The sequence below is a fragment of the Chiloscyllium punctatum genome, chromosome 42, assembly GCF_047496795.1.
Source record: "Chiloscyllium punctatum isolate Juve2018m chromosome 42, sChiPun1.3, whole genome shotgun sequence".
Lineage (NCBI taxonomy): Eukaryota > Metazoa > Chordata > Chondrichthyes > Orectolobiformes > Hemiscylliidae > Chiloscyllium > Chiloscyllium punctatum.
In genome coordinates this window covers 4,814,051-4,833,896 of record NC_092780.1, presented here as the reverse complement: position 1 = coordinate 4,833,896, position 19,846 = coordinate 4,814,051, and the positions used below count along the sequence as shown (strand labels likewise).

The following is a 19,846-nucleotide window of genomic DNA, read 5'->3' as shown; positions in this document are numbered from 1 at the left end:
GGCAACGCTTACTTGCTATATGCAACTTGAAATACACACCGCCAACATTTTGGCTGTAGAATCTGCTTATGGTTTGTGTTTTGGTGTTTATCGTTTGTTAAGTTTTTAACCATATTTGAAGGTTACAGAATAAAATCAGCATGTCGGTTGGTCAGCAGGACAGCAGAAAGGGTTCACGGAAAGGACAACTTTTCTATCCGATTAGCTGTTTTTATACTAACAGTCTGACCTCTGAAACCCTTGACCTTTAAGACATGACTCTGTTCTATCTGAACATTCTCAATACTAAAGGATAAAAAAAAATCAGGGTTACCCCTCGTTCACTGAGTTTAAAATCTGTGGTACGTCGCTGAAACTGTCCGTTCTGTTAGCCTTGCTGGACTGTTCCAACTTGCATTAGAAAAGATAAACGATCTTGAATGTTTGTTTTGAAATCCTGTTTTTAATATTCAGCAATGGCTAAGAATAGGCCGTGGGATGAATCTTAGATGCATGCACACATGCCTGTGTCCGTGTATGTGTGCGTGCTGCTCTTTTCAAATTGCATATAAGGATGGTCTCTAAAACTCAACCATTGAGAAGAAAAACCATTGTTGTGTTATCAGGCTGCATTTTCTCGAAACAGATTCAATAAGATTCAAAACCATTCAAAATTGAATTGCCTTGCAATTTTATTGATACATTTTTGTGTATTTGTGATAAGAAATAGATTTTAGCTTGACTTTTAAAAATTATGAAATGCGGTTCGCTTGCGGACAATGGACATCGAGCTAAACTGGGAGGTAGAGAGGGACAGAAGAGAAAGACATTTCGTGCATGCAACGTGTTGGGCTTTGCAGACTAGCTTATTCTTATCATAGCTCCGCTAGAAGCGGACGCTCTAATTCAAACCTTATTGTTATTCAGGGTCTTTCTTCGCTAAGAGCATAAAATCGATATCACCTTTTCACGATTGTAGAAACAACTACCGTGTAATGCAAATTGTATTAAGAGTGCGTGAAACTGAAGCCCAATTTTTCCGCATCTTTTCTAACTCCAGTTTATTAGCGCAATGTGTTGTGTTTTTCAAGGCAATAAACACATGAACGCAATAATCCATCATGCACTTTAGAGAAAAAAAGTTTCAAATGTGTGTTAAAAAGAAATAAACGAAAACGTTGCCTTTGTTGGTTGAGAAGTCCCGCCCCTCAATCCACGCTTTTCCCCCCCAAATTATTTAGATGGCTCTTATAACGGAACATGCTTTGTTCTCTTTTATAAGCCTCTGGAATTTTCTAACATCATTTTAAAATGCAATAAATATGACGGATGAGCTTTATAAGGATATCATTAAATTATATCATTATAATTTCCTGAAAACGGTGGGGTTTCTGAAGAGAAGAAAGGCTGAGTTGCAGGTAATATTCCACTTAGGACGGATTCTTTAAACTTACAACGAAATAATCTCTGGTGCTATTTTAAATAAACCTACCGTAATGTACATTGCTGGTGTGCACGTTAGGAAGCACCCGCAGAGAGAATATCGAAACAAGACCAAGTTAGAAAGCTCTGTGTCAAATTGGTCTCCCGGAGCATGATTCTCCCTAAGGTTATTGTTATTTTTTTTAAAAAGCATCGTTGATACCAAAAAAAAGGATCTCCCACCTTATCCACACCTCTTTGACAATAACAGAGATTCAGCAGCCCTTAGCACAGATTTGATCCGAATCATTATAATGTCTCCAACGCAAAATAGATTGGGTTGATTTTTTGTCAAAAAGGCGTATCATTCTTCTAGTTGCTCGAAATTTTTCGGAGGCATTTATGTTGCTAGTAGCGACTGGTTGCCAGATTTATTGCAGGGGGAGTAAAATTGCCCTTGTGTAGTGAAAAGGTATCTTCCTTGAAAAATATATTGTGATTCCACAATAGTACAAAACCAACTGTGCGACAGAAAACATGGATATGAAAGATAAAATGAGAGTTTGAAACTTAGAAAGACAATGCATGAGAGAAGTAAACTTGTGGTGAAATAAAACAGGCAGAGATGCATGATTCTGGCAACATGTCCCCATTGGAATATCTATAATGAATAAAGAACGCCATTGAGAATGGACATGGTTCTAAGTCTGAAGAAGCGTCCTAGAATGCAAAGGATGAGACTTAGAAAGCTCTGAATCCTTTGATATAGTCACACTTCATTTTTATTCCCGCCCGATTGAAAACCTCTTGAATCCCACTTTTTAGCATGTGTTGTTAACAATGCATGAATATCATTTTGAGAACAAAAATCATTAAGAATAGAAAGGAACATGAAATATTTTCTTCTCTCCCAGTGGAAGGTGACACTTCTCCTTGGAGTATGAATTTGAAATCCCCCCTTCCCCCTCGATCACGTGACTCATTAAATAATTAATGCAGCTGTTGCAGAATAGATATGTATTCGTCGGTAAATCGCCGACATGGTCTCCCTGTGTCTGACGTGAAATTCTACTGTCCTTTTAAAAACAAGCCTATAACTTGAGAGAGAGGCTGGAATAAAACAATTTGGGAAGAGACACACACCGTGGGTTGGATTATTGTAAGTACAGCTGCACTGCCTCGTGTCTATCTATGTAAATATTATGTGTTATTTATGTTTTACAAGACTGTCATATAATTTGACAAATAGTGTCTTTCCTTCTATTTCTCAATTTACCACGGTGGTATATTTGTTTATTTCTCCATTTTCTTTGATTTTTGTGGGAATGTTTTCCTTCTTGCTTTCTTGATTTATTGCAAAATATGTCAGCAGCACTATGGATGCCATTGTGTGTAAGTTGTGTGTTGTTTATGTTCGTCTGTGTGATAAATCATGCTCTTTGAGAATGATGTGCAAGTGATGATATTCAGGAATGAGGAAGGCTGTAATCCTCTCCCCAGAGTTGATTATTGCGGGCCATTTGTAGCAATAGATCAGAGGATAATATGAAAGCTATAGCTGGGGGTCTTAAATTACAGCATCCGTGATTACCAATTATGGATAGTTTTGTATGAATTCTTTAAAACACAACGCCTCATTGGAATAAAAACCTAGTAAAGGAGGCGCTTTGGGTGACCAGAAATGAATTGCGAAACCCAATTTTGAAAATGAGCGAAGACTAACAGACTTCCACAACGCCTCGGTCCTTTTATTCTGCGGTTGGACGCCAGCCAGTCAAATTGAAGCCATTAATAGCAGCGTAACATTTAACACCGATCGTTAGTGCAAACCTTTATGTAGTAAAATTAGAATAACTTAGTGATTGGCATTAAATATTAATGGTTGCAGCAGGCAAAGAACATCAGTATTGAAACACGCGTGCCTTTCAAAATACCATTATCTGTCAGTTGAATGGTAATCTTTTTCTTATTGAGAGATATTTAATGGTCGTTTTTAATTATGATTATGTGAAGTCCTTTTAAGTGTTTGTTTTGATAATTACACTCGGCGTTGGAATTACCTATTGTATATTCTATGTGGTAACCCAACAAAGATTTTAAAAATCTCAAAATACCCATTAACCATTTAACTATTTAATATGCAAGATGCAGAAATTAAAAAATAGACACAAGGAACGCCAAGTACATGGAACAAATTTGGAATTTGTTTATGATTTAATACATTTCCTATAAAAAATATGCTATGTCCGGCTTTGTTCTTTTGTACTGGTTAGATTTATATATGTTCTATTCATATGTATCTGTTACATGAACTAAGGGTAAAACGCCATGGAATAGTTTGACAAAGTTTATACGGCTTAAAGGAATGTGGCACATAATCTGTTTCCTCCATCTCTGGATATTGGTTCTGTGCTTGTAAATGAAGAGGGGAAAGAACGAAAACTCGCAGTTGCTCTATGATTGGCAGGCCTTTGGGATGTCGATTTTCTTCATTTGCCAAAAAATGCTCCTGAGAGAAGAGAAAGGGGTAAGGCATTAGCAAATCGATATCAGAACACAATTGGATATTGCTTAGCTTCCACAGCAAAGATGTGTAAATTTCTTTGCAAGTCTGACCCTGGATTCAATTGAGGCTTTATTAATTGATAACTCCCAGCACCAAAATGGAAAAATAATGTGACTCTCTGCCCTCAACACACATGAATCATGCTCAATGGCACAGTGTTCGTTCAGAGGAGCTGAGAGCAATGTGTATTCTTTGAAAAAAAATACTCGGAGAGGCAGAATAAACTCTTATATTCAGAAAATGTTAAGGATTGAAGCCTATTTGTTTTATCTTTAAAAATTACAGGCTCTTATTTACACATGATTATTGTGCTTTATAACCAAGCTGACAATGCCTTGCCGAATCACTCAACGAAAAGCCCCTCCTAAAGGCTTTGTTCGTGTGCCTGTCTTTAACAGCATTGGCGACTTCAATTGAAAGCATCGCATCAAGACTAGGTTCAGTGTATTTCAAAAATAAGAAAACGCCGAAAACACAGCATTCGATACCGTGCCGAGATATCGAACAACATTGTTTATCTTGATCCTTCCTGTTTTTCTTATTTGTTTTGTAAACCAAGTTGTCTAATTTTTCTCTGCTACAGATCGCATTCCACTGCATGAGCAACAACATTATGCAAACAAGAAGGAAAATTGCTCAGCTTTTCTGATTTCTGCACTCTCCTTCCACCCCCACCCTTTATTTTCCTCTTTCTGTTCATCAGCTGACAGAATTAAGTTTGTGAACCAGTTTTTAGATTTATTTATGGTGTCTCATTTCATAATTAGTTTGCTCTCTCGCTTATCTACATCGTTCAGTTGCGTTTACATCCTTCAAACTGAACAGATATAGTTTAAATAAAATCTTTTTAACGGAATGATAATATATTAGGGGTTATAAGGAAGTATTCCTACCTACTCCCAGAATAGCCGTTGCTCTTATAGGATGGCTATTTAATGTACAGGTAATTATACTACTCATAATAAATCATGTCTCTTCTCCCCGTTAATATATTGTGCTAGCCTGTATGTGGCTGTTTAAAATTACTGAAAAAAATGATATTTTCTCTGGAAGCGAGTGTGTCTGGGACAGCGCACAGAAGAGTGGGCGAGGATGGCAAAGTATTTCCATTTCCTAGTATTTGCACAATGATAGGAAACAAAATAAAACAAACTAACGTTACAATTTATAAACAATTCACCTTTTTCAACATAGTCAGATCGTTAAAGGATTTATATTTTGTTCATACACAGGACAGTATTACAAGATGTATTTAATAGAAAATTAATATTAAGAATGGAGCAGAGTCAGACAATAAGATAATCGATCACAAATAAAATTCCACAAACATGCATCATTTCGCTGGTAATCTTTTGTAAAATAAATATATAAGCATAATGCAACATCCGACAAAGATTGCGAAGCAAAGTGCGTCAAATATAAATTCACATAGTTTCTTACATAAAGGATATATAATTAAACGGCAGCATTGTAGTAGGTATGTAAAGTTCCTGACTTTGCAACTCATGGCGTTTCAACGCATCTCAATAACGCATAAAATTAGCTCCCGTAAAAACAAGGTAATAAATTATATTGATGCTGTTCCATGCTCCCAGACTGGCTATTAGAAAAGTGAAAATGCAATAACTATAACCTCTGACCTTTCCCTGATAATACAAAACGAAACTAATTTTGAGATGCAATTTACTTGATGGCTTCGGTAGTATAGATTTCCCTGTTACGAACGGTGACGATTTTTGATTTTTTTTTCAGTTCAGCGAAGGCGTCAAATCACCGAAAAGCTAATGTTTTTGGTGCCAAATTTTCCATGTACCCCCCCCCCCCCCCCCCAACCTCCATTTCTTTGTGTTGAAATGTGGTCGGTCTCTGAGGAGCAATTGTCCGAAATTGTTGCAACTGGAGGAACAAAAATAGGATAAGGTGATGCCCTGTTCACACTCCGTAGAGATTTGAGGTTTATTTGCTTGAAAGTAATGATTGTAATCATTTTATAAATCACATGGATATTGTTGGGGAATTGACATAGTCAGTCTGCAGCAGTGAACTCAGGAACTAGCATTGCTTCTTTTGGAATCTCTCTCACTAAGGCTTTTTCATATTCTGTGCGCATTTCTTTCACTCTATTTCCGCATCTCTTATTCACTCTCGACCGCTGCTAAATATCACAGCACATTTAGCTGGCGGGTCCGGTATTTTAAGGAGTCCGCTAATGTTGTTCTGCGTATTCTCAGCAATTTCTGACATCCATCCACGAGACCAGTTCCCATTGGGCACGTTATACGCATCTATATTTCACCTTCTGTTTACCATTCTGCCCTATATCTTGGCAATAGCCTATCCCTTAAATTGAGTTGAGTGTACATTTGTACTAGATTTTTTTAACAGCATGTGCAGATATAAGCTTCCGGTATAAATAAACTGCTCAGGTTTTTGCAGAAAGTCCGTTCACTTATAAGGCTAGTTGGGAACCAGCCGTTTGTAACTTCACAGTCCAATTGCTATTGAATCCATTGCTGCCAAACGAATCCATGCATCTTTCGATGACGCTCCTGAGATCTTCCAGAATGCATTTCTTTTAAATCCACCAGGGTCCAATAAATATTTTTCCTCCCGTGGGGGGTATATCTGAGCTCCACCACCTGTGATGAAAGACCAGATTTAGTGATCGCTTTCCAAGTTCCATTGCTATAATCCAACAGGTAAACGAACCAAGTTAACTGCAGTTTAAACATTTTTCCTCTCTGCAGCTCTGAATTCCAGGCTGGATATAATTAATGGCCCATAGCTTGACCTGAGAGAAAGGTCCCCGGTTGGTTTCCGTGAACTATTGCTGACTTTTTGTGTGTAACGGATTAAGACAGACGTGGCCTCTCCCACACCAGGCAACCAACTACCCCCCACCCCACCCCCACCATCTCATCATCAGCATCCGCGCCCCCCAACCCCAAAGTGCTATTTTCCAAGAGGGCGGCGAAGATTTCTTCTGAAAATACTTCTTCTCTTCAAACATCCTCAAGATCTAACAAACAGTTAAACGTTTGGTTTGGATCTACCTTTGATGGCCATTGACACCTCTGAATTCGTGCAAAAAGCTTCAAAAGCATTTTTAGATAGGGTGTTATCCTCAAGATGAATGTGCACATGATTTATGACCTGGGTAAACAGTGTTTAGCTATTATACTCGCGACTTTGAAAGTTCCCAAACTGAGGTCCATCCAATGTTGACCGCTTAAACTTCCTCAACTCAATCTCCTGGCATTCTCCTTGAAACCTTGAGAGAGACAGAGACAGAAAGAGGTAAACACTTTACTTCTTTCAACTTTGCCGAATTGCTACATCCCTGTATTCATTCCCATAGAAAAATAATTTCAACATTACTCAACCACCCGAGAACATAATCATAATTTGGGATACACAAGAACGCGGTTCTGGTAAAGGATCCACCACCATAAAGTACTACCAAAAAACATCACTGGAGCATTTTCTAATTCATGGGAGTACAATGTTCTGTTAAACAGAAAGCGTTTTAATAGGTTTTTATTTCCTTAGGCATTCGTAGCCAGATAGACGGCTAGCGATAAGGCGACGTTTGATGTTAGCAGAAAATGGGTTTGCATTAAATTCCTCTCCTTTTTTAACAAATCATTTTTATATGCTGTAGCCAGCCTCAGGCGAAATGAAAATGTACCAATTGTTTGATATGCTGAGGAAGATAGTTAGTACTGCAGGCGTCAGAATGGATCTAGGAATAATCAACTTGAATTTTATCGTTCTTGGCACATAAACAGAACTAACTGTTTTACAGCAGTGGTTTTTTTCTGAAATGAGAACCAAATGGAAAGCTCAAGTTTTATTTCATTTTTTTTCTTACTGGCTGCCAAAACAGTTGCAGATTCGAAAGTGTTCTTTCTACGTTCTGGGCTGCAAATTATTTGGTTAAAGGACAATAACATTAAAGGTATCCTTACTAAATATTAACTCTTTCTTGTTGGATAGTCCCTTCTCGTGCATTATCTTGCAAGCTAGGCGCAGAGTTTGTCACTGCAATTCTGGTTAGCCTCGTAGATCAAAGACCCTCTGTTCCAGTTGTACAGTAACCCTATTGATCTCCCTTTGACTCATGCCAGGCATTTCAACCACTCCCCCCCTCCCCCACCGACACACGTACACTTTACACCCCCAGCCCCCACCCTAACCATCAACGTTCTCGTTAATTTAAACCAATAACTTTATTTATCTTAGTTTGTCAGTGTTACGCTAACGTTAATTTCTCGACCATTTGAGAAGTAAAATGAAAGGCCAATGATACAAGGCAAGTTGCAGAGCACAAACCGCTGTAGCACGTCACTGTTCTACAGGTCAAATGTCACATTAAACACAAGTTATGCATTAATAGGTCAGATGAAAAGGTACATTTGGAAACGTGCCAATGTATACTATGTAACGTGTTTTGTACGGCTGGCATTCACTTTTTTATGTTAAAAAAGCATGCTTAAATATTAGAGAACACATTATCTAAGGAAGGCGATATCTTTATCTTTTACATTTAATATTGCGGCCTAAAATAAGACGCTTGACCACATTCCGATGAGTACATAACGTACTTGTAAATTGCAATTTGATAAATAGCTCTTGCTTTAAACTAGGTTTTGTTTCCAAGTAACGTGTACCTAAAATGCATCAAATACAAAATGTTCGGTAAAATTAGCACGCATGATGATATTATATATTTTATATTGAAATAACACGCAAATACTACATGTTTTACGACTGCTTCATACATTTTGCTATGATTTATGCTAAAATGATTAAGTTTTAGTCTAACTTTACGCTAAGTATGCCAAATGCGACTGTATAAGACTTCCTTAAATCAAAGATATGCTGCTAATTTTGCTGTCGGATATATTACCACCTTGCTAAAGAATGTGGACTGCTGTGAACTAATTCCTTGCTTGTTGAGAATAAATAAGGCGTTTAATTTTGGAGTCCCACATTACTTTGACAGACCGTGCGTGGGTGTAAACCAAGCCCACTATCACAAGTATTCTACAAAACAAGAGGGGGAGACCACAACTTATGAGTTCTGATCCAAACCAGGAGTACCAGGCCTGCTCTAAAAAAAATCAAACTGCCGCTTTCCTTCAGCAGAGAAGCTGAAGAGGTGTAAAAAGGAACATAAAAGTTTCTCATTCTCTACTTTTCCTCTGGTTCTTCGAAAAAGCTAATTATATAAATGTATTTTGGTTTTTATTTAAGTAACGACTTACCTTTGCAAACAGCTTCTACGGAAACAATAACAACGTAGAGTGCCCTTCGTCATCCACGAGATAGCGACAAGTTTTTGAAATGCCCGAATTTCAGCGATCATGCACAAAAAAAGAAGAGTTCAATTAACAATTGCTAAAGTCAGTATAAAATGGGGAAACGTTGACGTACTGACCACGTGAATGCATAATCCAAGCGCATTTACTCTGGCATTTGGATGGAAGGCCTTCGCCTGTGTCTCCGGGCTGTGATCACCCAGTCAGTACTCTGATTATTTACAGCAGGCCATTTAAAAAACAAATCGGGTCAGGGGGAAGATATGTATGCCGTCCAATACCTCTTATAAAAGGATTATATGCGATCGCAGAGAAAGCCTGGGATAGTGGGACGGATTGTTATTTTGGACACATTTCAAACCTTCCCGCTGATTGATCATTAATGTGGTGAGTTATTACTATTCAAGGAAAGGTCATTCAGAGAGAGGCTTATATCTGTCACAATGAACTGAGTCATATTTTATTTCTTTTCCTTTTTTTTATCCACTTAGCCCAACTGCAAATGTTTAAGTGTCCTCCTGATACTCAACGACTGTAAATTAGTTCACTGGAAGAATAATTCTCAATGTATTTTACTCAACAGTGAATGTGCGTGTGTGCGTGTATATGTGATTTCAGGAGTACTAATTCAGACCCTCTCCATGCATCGATCTCAACGCTCTATTCCGTCTTTTCTTTTCCTTTGGAATTCATATTAATTTAGCAAAAAGAAAACAAATTTTAACCATAGCCCATTATGGCAACCAATGATTCTTGAACATTTGTTTCCCAGACAAGGTAAATAATTTATGAGTTTAGCAGTCCGCAGCAAAGAACTAAGCCTTTTCGATTGCATTTGTGCCAGGAATGGAACCCTGCCGACGAATAAATATGCCGAAAACCAATTAAAGTTAACACAACTGTATAATTCAACTAATTTTAATGTTTTATATGAAAACACCGAAGACTTTCGTTTATTACAACCAGCAGGTGAATTCCTGCCTGAACCCGCACCCAGTTTCCCTCTCCTTTGTTCTACTGCGCTGCTGGCGTCTAGTCACACATAAGTGCGCAATCTTTATTATTAAGATTCGACGAAGAGTATTACTTTTCCATTTCTCACATTTCGTATTTAACCCTTTTAAATATTTACAATTCAATTCATTCGATAGGAAAGGTTAACGATTCAACGTGCGTAACTGTTGCAGCTTTCGGACGGAGGGAAACATTTTTTATTCCGGGAGGTCAGAACGCTTTGTGTGTTTTATCTTTCCGGAATTGATGCCTTTTGGGGGTAAAGTGTAACGAATATTTTACTCGGGACCAATAGCAGAATCATATGAAAGAACACCACAATTTTAATTATTAAAGATATCAGCTTCCCCACTTTTTATTGCAATTGAAGAGAACTTAGTTTCAATGAAATCACTGATTTTAAAATAAGAATGCAAATATTAAATAATTCAACGTAGCGATCCTAATTTTTAATAGTTGTTCAAAGTAAAATAACAAAGATTCATTGTGGCAATGCAAACATTTTGCAAATATGTATTTATGTAATTTTCACTGTTAAAAGCTCAAAGTTGAATTAAACGCCTACTTGATCCAAACAGCATATAAAACTGACTAAACATGTGTGTTTTAAACTAAAGATAGGTTAACAACAGTTAGGAGGTAATAAAATCAGGCAAGTAAGTGGTTTAGGGTGGCAAAGATATTTAATTTATTGACCTCTTGGCAAGAATTCCACAAAAATGCACGAAATACAACGATTAAGCACAAACAACTTTTCAAGTGCAATTTCAAAAATACACACAGCATGTTATTTCAATTAAAAGAGTCAAAATGCTGGTTGGGTGAGCAGACCAATGTACATGTAACATAAAAATGTATAAATTAAAGCATTGACAATTAAAGTTTATATGCGAATACAATAGGCTGCCATTTGTTAAACATTATTACTAATGCACAATCTGCTCCTGATTCCTGACGCTCCACTTTTAGATGCTTCTTTCTGTCACTTGCTCGAAAACACTCGATTTCTTCAAACGTCGTGTGCAACGAATTCGATTTTGTAACGATTTACTTGATCGAAGGTTTCTCTTTTTCTTTCTTTTTTTTTGCAGTCTTGGCTCTTTATAAAGACTCCGTCAGCAGCTGCACCTTGGATCGAGGACTAGCAGCACTACTGCGGTAAGTCATATTACGTTCATTCCATACCTGAACCATTTCCCAGAATTCAATGTTCTACTTATCTATCAGATAGAAAAAAAGGATAGAAGGATAGGTGGACTAATTGAGTTAACGTTAAATAAACTACATTATATCAAGTTATATATTGCGCACATTGTTCAAGCTCTGTCACGTCCTATTATCCCGTTCCAAATTCCCAATTGACATGTTATTAGAAATCCGATTTAGAATAATTCAAATGTTTTGTTGACAATAATCAGGAGTAACTTGTTCGACAAGAATAAAGGCAACTTTCGACATTGCACCGGCATGTTCAAGTAAAAATATCTTACCACCACGTGAGATTTTACTTTAAAATCCCTGAATTTCGAAATTGGTAGAGTTGTGGAATCCATGTTGAACCTAAAAAAAAAGTCCATTGTTGAAACCGACTCCTTTCCCAGACGCAGAGGTAGATCATAGGCAAAATAATATGTGCAAGAAAATGCAATTACCGAAAATCGTTCATTCAGAGAAGTTGGGGAGTTGCAAAGTTGTTTATTCAGCCAAGACGCTATTGAAAATAACATGCGATCGTGTATAAAGTTTCTAACCTGTCTTACTTATAAGCAGAATGAACACTTTTTTAACAGCACGAATTTAGCCTTGCTTTATGAAGTTACACCTTTGGCAGTGGAGCCCTGCGTTGTAGGAAATCACTGCACGTTAATAAAAATCAATCCGTTCGTCGCCTCTCTTAATCCAACAGAAGTGGAGCGTTCACCTAATGAAGGCCACGGACTTCTGAGTTGCTTCTTTAACCTCTACCCACTTCACTTCTACGAACCCGCCTCCCCCCCCCCACGCCCACCACCTTCACCTCCCCCTCCCACTTCCCCCCCCCCCCGCCCCCCACACGCCCCCCGAAAAATAAAGACAAACTTGGCGAAAAAAATGCAAAATAGTATGAAAGCTTAATGGAAGTTGCAGAGTTGTAGATTCTTTCGCTGGTCTTCCTCCTACGCCCTTCAGGCTCCCCTTTCATGTACCTAACCTCGTGCAACATCTATCCCTTTTACACTGTTTACAGCTCCGGTGTCATGAAGTCATAAATCTTACGTAGCCATAAACGACAGAAGCAGTTGCATGCATAAAAAAAGCTTAAGTTCCAAATTCTTTATTCATTGGCTTTCACTCAAATGACAATTCTTTCTCTGTCTCCATTTTCAAATGGGCATTTTTTTAAAAATTGGAAAAAAAAACACCTTAAGTGTCCAAGCAAGTGCATGACACAGCTGACATTAAAAGTTTAGAGAGAGGCTGTTGCATCTTGCCCGTTACTACAAATTCAACACGACAGAATTACCTAATCTATTCCCCCCCACTCCGCCTACCCACTTCCCCCCCAACCACACCCCCCCCCATACCGCCCCACGCCCCCACTCCGGCCGACCCTCACAATTTACGCTGAGTCCATTTTCTTTCTTTTTCCACCGCGCCCAGTCGGACACTCGATTTTTTTTATATCATGAATACATTATGAATTATTGATTCCGTCCACGAGTTCAATAAACAAGACGGTGGCACGGAATATAATTCTCCCTTGAGTTCTGCAATAGAAGTTCACTTTATTATTATAGGTTCCGGTAATATTATTTTGAAAGGCGAAATGCTTCACTTTACCCGAAAAATATAATACCATAAGCTGATACTTAATTGCCAAACACGTGAAGCAAACAGCGAGCTTGCCATCTCAGTCTAGGCCTTGTCCACCACGTCGCTAATTAGCATAATTTTTCACTTGTGACGCTGTGTTTCGAGGGGATTAACACTCGTTGCCTGCCCAGCATTCAAGAAAGAAATTGTTTTTTCCCCTTAAACCGTGCTTCTAATATATATACGTATTCATAACAAACATACCGAATATATGGGTTTCCTTTCTAGTTCACTCTGCCCTGTAAAGCTGAGAAACCATTGTTATCTGTGAGTAGGGCGTACCAGTCTAGGGCTCAATAATATCAGGGCTGTCCATTCAAGCCTTGAGCTTTCTACAGTTCTTTGAAGCTGTACCATCTCGCCTTTCTTTGCCGTTACCTTCAACGGGTGAATTTCAGCGCCATAACCAGCTGTTTTATCCTTCCTTTTGTATATGTATATAAAAGAATTTGGAAACTCCTGCTTATCGATTGCGTGGTGAATCTGAAATATTATGTCTTGCTCTGCTTCTATCGTCAGTGGCTAAGGTAAGCTGGACTCAAATAGGCTATCACTCGTGAATGGCGGAGTATATGTCCCAGTGATTTATGACCATATGACTTCAATCTCGGTTCAAGAAGAGTTCACAAGCTATAGCTTCCTTTCACGCAGCGACTGTTTCACATTGCATCTGAATTCAACACGGAGCCCGTTCCTTGGGCCTTTTTTAGGGGCTAATTTGGAGCATTTTTCAAAACCAAGCTCTCAGTTGTGACTTAAGACATATTTACGTGGACGTCTTACAGTGCTCTATAATTTAAGGTGTATGACGACTTCCCCTATTGTTGTCCCATTAGCTAGGATGGTTGTTTTCTGAATATTTAACATATTTTGGACAATCAAATGGCCCTTCGCTTGTTTAGCTCTGTAATGCCTTGAGACCTGCAGGTACAGCGTGTCGGGATTGTGGAGAGTGAAATCTCAGGATATTACTCTTCCAGCCTTAGTGTTTCTCCGAAACATGGTGGCAGCCGGCGACTGGAGCACGCCTGACTTTTCTGGCTCTGTTCTATATTTATCAGATCATCATTTGAAATGGAAACATTATTGAATTTTGCTGTAAAAATCCAGTTTTATTGGCTCGCTTAAACTCCGTTACAGCCTAGAGTTCATTCCGTGCAGCCGTGCACCCGGCTGAAGGCGGGTCATTTTGGTTCGAAATTATTATTTTGTGTGCATGCTTAACTAAATAAAACATTTCACCCTTTCTCGCTATTGGTGAATGATGGAAGAATATTGCTCTGCCGGCTTTGAATGCAAAGGTTGAAATTTTACTGTTTTAAAAATCTAATTATAATGTATTAGGAACACTGGCCCTCTCTTAAAGAACAAAGATCATATCCGACAATCCTCGCGAAGTACAAATGAACAGAAGCGTAAACTTGCGCATTATAAAATTCGATTTTATCATTTCAAAGTGTACGTTTTGAAAGCAGGTAGTCCGTGACGACGGAGTTTAATTTTGTAACAACCCCATGCCTCGAATGCTTTGTTTGGTTTTTAAATACATTTTCAACCCTTTTATTTGGATAGTTTATGCCAAAGACGTTAAATATAATTTTAACGCAAAGCGCCAGGGCCTCATAAACATTCTATAAAGCAAAAAATGATTGTAGAAACATATTTTAATTCCTTCTTTCACGAAGAGTTTTAATTATATTTTCAACACCGAATCGTCTGACAAATAAACATTCCACCGATTTAAACTGTAGAAAGCTTGAGGGTCATTTTAAAAATTAAATCATATCTAACATGACTGAGATGTACAGTGCTTCCTGCGGGACAGATAAGCAGATTGCGTGCTGCTTAACTTCATTCGAATACTTTGACTTCACGTATCTTTAGGCAATGCCAAATACCAACATTGATATTTCGGAATGAAGCGTTGGATAGAAAGAGAAGGAGAGGGAGAGGAAGAGAGAGGGAGGGAAACTGTGCAAGTTTTGGAAAGAACTGACCGCTTCCCCTACATACTAGTCGGTTTTACACTATTGTTTGTAATTGCGGCTGGTGTTGCGAATCTTAAAAAGTGTCAACCTGAAAATGTACTTCAAACATAAACTGGAAAACAATGTGCGAATGCGGAGCAGACAAGAAATCTCTGCACATTTAAGCAGTGTGAGGATTATGCCGACCAAGCCTCGCCGTTGACTCTCCGCGTTCGAGCCGCTCCGGGAGTCCTCGCACTTTTTTTTCACCCCAAAAAAATCTTTATTGGTCCGCTGACCCCTCATACATCAAATTATAGAGCACCTTCCAAGACAGCATCTATTATCCTTTTTGTTTCTTGGTTAAGAGAGAGGTTCAAATGCTGGTCATGCAGAATACAACCTCTTGTATTTCAGGTTTGAAATACTTTGCCGATCCATCATGAATAGTTAAAGCTGTGGCGGGGAAGAGGAAAAGGGTCCTAAAATATTGCCGCAAGGCCAAGCCATGAGACGTCCAAAACCATATCCAGTTTACACATGGACAGAGGGAGATAAGAACAAAATCACTTACTTCTCACCTTCACCATGGCAAAGTAACACGCTATAAACAGCCACATTAAATAGATACGTGTGTATTTTTAGAAAACAGTTGACCCAAATGGTTAATAGACTGTAATTCCTGTGTATATAAAATGAGAATGTTTTACTGTTTCTCGGTAGTATTTCATTGTATTTTTTTTTCCATGTAGCTTCTCATATTGTCAGTGCTGCCTAACAGTAATGGAGTTAAGAGATATAAATTCTAGATCGCGGCATTAAACAAGAAATTATGGTGACTATAAAAGTATGTTTCGGATTAGGGTTTGAATACATAGCTACTGAAACATCAATAAGTTTCCTTCTATTTAAACCAGATGTTTTCAGGGGAAATCTTATCCCGCCATGAACGCTGTACATTTATAAATGTTGATACCTTGGCAGCTTCGCTTTATAACAATAGATGTAAACCTAATTTTAAGCGGTAGGTCAGATTTTTAATCTAGAATATTGACAGCATGACAATTAATCAAGCAAGGGGCAATGAAATGAAATGTAACGATGTTTTGTGCGTATTTTAACTGAACTCGTTGTGAAAGTTTATATAACTGCATGTTAAGATACCAAACCCGAGTTCGTGTGAAGTTTTTTTTCATAAATAATGATCATTTTTGGAACATTGCCTAAACCAAAAGAATTTAGCAGTGAGCTAATGCCGAATCTGATCTCTATTAAAATAGTTTTGCAGATGGCTATGTGATTCTGGTTAGTTTTCTTCCAGGACTCAGTGCAAGTGAGTGTGTGTTTTTACGTGCCCCCCTCTCCAGTCCAAAATAGGCAGGAATCAAGACTAGCCATGGCATCTGCTGTGCTTGTTTGGTGAACGCTATTCATGTCATTTGCTTTTGAGTATGTAAGATGGATTCACACACGTTCCACTATTATTCTGTGGTTCTTCTAACCTTAGGTCAACTGCCAGGAGGCTATTGGAAGAAAACGTCACGTGAATCGGGGTGCCAATGTTATTCGATAAGGGTGTCAGGACCCTGACAGTTTGTGAAATAAATATTGGGAAACTGCGAGATGCAAAAAACGACATACTACGACAACTGTACGCTATTCAGTGGATACACATACCAGGGAGCAAATGGCTTCAGCTATGAAGTGGCGCAGGAACCCTATCCACCATCTTCTCACGTTGAAAGTGATTTTCAGAGGTCGGCCTGTTCCCTTCAGCCAGCTGGCACTAGTGTTCCGCATCCCAAATCTAAAGACATCAATGGGAGCTGCATGCGTTCGAACCTCCCCGAGCACCGCCAACCTCCACCTGTCTCACCTCCCCAAAACCCCAGCAGCAACTCGACACAACCAGGCACCAGCAAGACTCTGCCCAAGTCTTCCCACACGTCCACTCCCAGCCTCACCAAGCAGATATTCCCGTGGATGAAAGAGTCACGGCAAAACTCCAAGCAAAAAAATAACAACTGTCCCAGTACAGGTACACCAACTTTCTTTTCGCAGTTTTAGGGATCCAAACATCAAATTTAAAGGCTGCGCTATATTTTAAAATCAAAGCATTAAAAACACGAATTTTAAGTATCTGTGTCACGTAAAGCTTTTGGCTATATATCGCTTTAACACTTTGATGGCCCATTGTTAAAATTTAAGGTTATTGCCCTCAGCAACCTCCCCCACCCCACCATCTTCCCCCACTTCTCCCACTTTCTCAAATAATTATTATGTTGACTTGAATCTAAAAGATATTTTACCATTTAATGCAAAACAAATGCTGACTGGCCCAGTGCTCCTAAACAGCCCTGAATGCAGAAAGATCACATACTGGTGACTGTGAAGCCAGTGAAGTTGATAATACATCAAAAAGTGAAGTAATAAAATGAAAGTAATTACAAATATGCTGCAAGCCTAGAAATACTAATGCAGCTTTTACTAGTGTTCTTACTAATATCAGCAACATTAACCAAATCGTACCTTGCAGTTTTCCATTCTAAACCTGACTTTGAATGGGTCATAATAATATAATTAGGTTGGTTACGTTGCAAATCAACATTTGCCCTGTCCTCTTTAGTGTATCACTTCAATTGTGGAATATATTGTTCTAAACATTGTGTCAATATGATTATGATTCAATTTTCTGAGCTCTGGGGATCCCACGTCATATTTCTGGTGTTGGGGGTATAGAACTTTTAATAACGTTTAATATGAAATGATAGGCTTTGATGTGTTAAGAAGGAGGACTCTGTTTTTCTTTCAAGACTTATTAAATTTATGTGGAGAATTTTCTTGTTCAGATCAGTGCACTTTTAAGAGGTGATTATCTTTATTTTATTGCTCACAGCTGAAAATGTCAGTGGGGACAAAAGCCCGCCGGGTTCTGCCTCGAAGCGAGCGCGCACTGCCTATACCAGCGCGCAGTTGGTGGAGCTGGAGAAAGAATTCCATTTTAACCGTTACCTTTGCAGACCTCGCCGAGTCGAGATGGCGAACCTGCTGAACCTCAGTGAACGACAGATCAAGATCTGGTTTCAGAACCGCAGAATGAAGTACAAAAAGGATCAAAAAACGAAAGGCATGGTGAGTTCTTCCGGAGGACAATCGCCCACGGGAAGTCCCCCGCTCCCCGTCCAGGCCCCTACCGGATTTGTCAACGCCATGCATCCGCTTGCGAACAACTCTGCCTATGACGCCCCTTCACCGCCGCCTTTCAATAAACCTCATCAGAACGCTTATGCTATGACCACAAGTTACCAAAACCCGATGAAAGGTTGCCCATCTCAGCAACAGAAAAGATATCCTGGGACAGCTCCTGAATACGAGCCCCATTCACTACAGGGGAATGGCAATTATGGGACACCAAACTTGCAGGGTAGCCCTGTATATGTTGGCGGGAACTACGTGGATTCTATGTCCGCTTCGGGGCCCTCTCTCTTCGGCCTCAATCACCTTTCTCACCCTGCATCTTCAAACATGGACTACAATGGTGCTGCTCAGATGACTCCCAATCAGCACCATGGACCTTGTGACCCACATCCAACCTACACAGACCTTACATCGCATCATCCTTCTCAGGGAAGAATTCAGGAAGCTCCAAAGCTGACCCATCTGTAGCAGGCCTAAGCAGGAAGCTTTACTGAACAGAAGTAAACAACGAGTCACCCTTTCCTTTTCTCATGATAGGTTTTTGACCCATTCCCTTATTGAAGTCTTCTCAATCATGTATGCTAACTTGTATTAATATATGTTGCTTATATTGTCCCCTTACAGAACTAACCCCTCCTATATAGAGTATACCTACTGCATTCCACAGTCCCTGCTCCCCACCCCACCCTTCCCACCCTCCCCTCTCCATTACAATCTTTAGGGTTCTTAAACTTTATAATGCAAAATCTTAAAGATTGTACATTTGTTTTTTGGACTCAACGTGAAACAGGGTAAATGAACAAATCTTCTGTCCTTTGAAAAAAAGCAAAAGTGAAGACATTTTGGGTATTTGCTGATGCTGAATTTCCTTTGGACACCTGTATTGCACTTATTGTTTACATTTCAATGGGTGAAACAACTCATAAGAGGCAAGCAATTCCAACCCAGCCTTGAAGGAATCTTAAAATTGAGTAGCTGGTGCGTCTTTCAATATGTGTCTATTCTGGTGAACATGCAGATATATTTATTGATTATGCCAGGAAAATATTTCTTCTTTTTTGTATTATTTATCCCCAACAATACGTATTTATATAAAAAAATAAAAATGTACTTTTTAGTATTTACCTGTCCACGCAGTTGTATTCATGTCACTGTAAACAAGTTTATTTTAGTTAATGTAAACTAGAACAAGAATGTAGTTTTCTGCTACCATTGTACCTACAAATAATGTAGTTATATTGAAGGCATGGGAACAGAATCGGGCAGTAATTGTATAGTCATGATTTAGAAAAATATAGCAAATCCTCTTTTTCTGACACTCCTTGCCTTCTTCGTAGTTATTTTCCTTGCTAAGAGTTGTCTGTCAAACAATTCTGGAATAAATCTCCTGTTAACAGAATTTGTTGTATGGTTTATATATCAAATATGAACATGATGTAGGCATCAAAACAAGTAATAGGCCGTTTACAGTAATGCCTATTTCAGAAATAGACAACAGTGATTGCAAAACTATTCAAATCATACGT

At 38.7% G+C, this 19,846-nt stretch overlaps 1 protein-coding gene and 2 long non-coding RNA genes across 13 annotated transcripts in view; 1 reads left to right on the top strand and 2 right to left on the bottom strand.

Moving 5' to 3' along the window:
- hoxb3a (homeobox B3a) overlaps nucleotides 1-19,719 on the top strand; it is an 88,453-nt gene extending 68,734 nt beyond the window's left edge. For 5 of the 11 annotated variants that reach the window (XM_072561253.1, XM_072561249.1, XM_072561250.1 and 2 more), the window contains exons 3-5: nucleotides 11,394-11,460; nucleotides 16,630-17,160; nucleotides 18,019-19,719. In XM_072561253.1, coding sequence (XP_072417354.1) covers nucleotides 16,746-17,160; nucleotides 18,019-18,788 — 1,185 coding nt within the window. In that variant the 5' untranslated portion in view covers nucleotides 11,394-11,460; nucleotides 16,630-16,745 and the 3' untranslated portion in view covers nucleotides 18,789-19,719. Of the gene's footprint in view, nucleotides 1-37; nucleotides 2,561-6,226; nucleotides 9,676-11,393; nucleotides 11,461-13,601; nucleotides 13,683-13,962; nucleotides 14,457-14,478; nucleotides 15,719-16,629; nucleotides 17,161-18,018 lie in introns of those variants that run through there. The other 6 variants (XM_072561258.1, XM_072561254.1, XM_072561255.1 and 3 more) reach the window with 6 other exon arrangements.
- Nucleotides 5,787-9,634, bottom strand: LOC140465674 (uncharacterized). Its single transcript, XR_011955140.1, has 3 exons — nucleotides 9,235-9,634; nucleotides 7,021-7,238; nucleotides 5,787-6,606 (listed from the first exon to the last, which is right to left on the bottom strand). It is a non-coding gene; the product is annotated as an uncharacterized lncRNA (long non-coding RNA).
- Nucleotides 10,967-12,296, bottom strand: LOC140465670 (uncharacterized). The gene is made up of 3 exons (XR_011955136.1): nucleotides 11,955-12,296; nucleotides 11,793-11,862; nucleotides 10,967-11,522 (listed from the first exon to the last, which is right to left on the bottom strand). It is a non-coding gene; the product is annotated as an uncharacterized lncRNA (long non-coding RNA).
- Nucleotides 19,720-19,846: the final 127 nt, after the last annotated feature.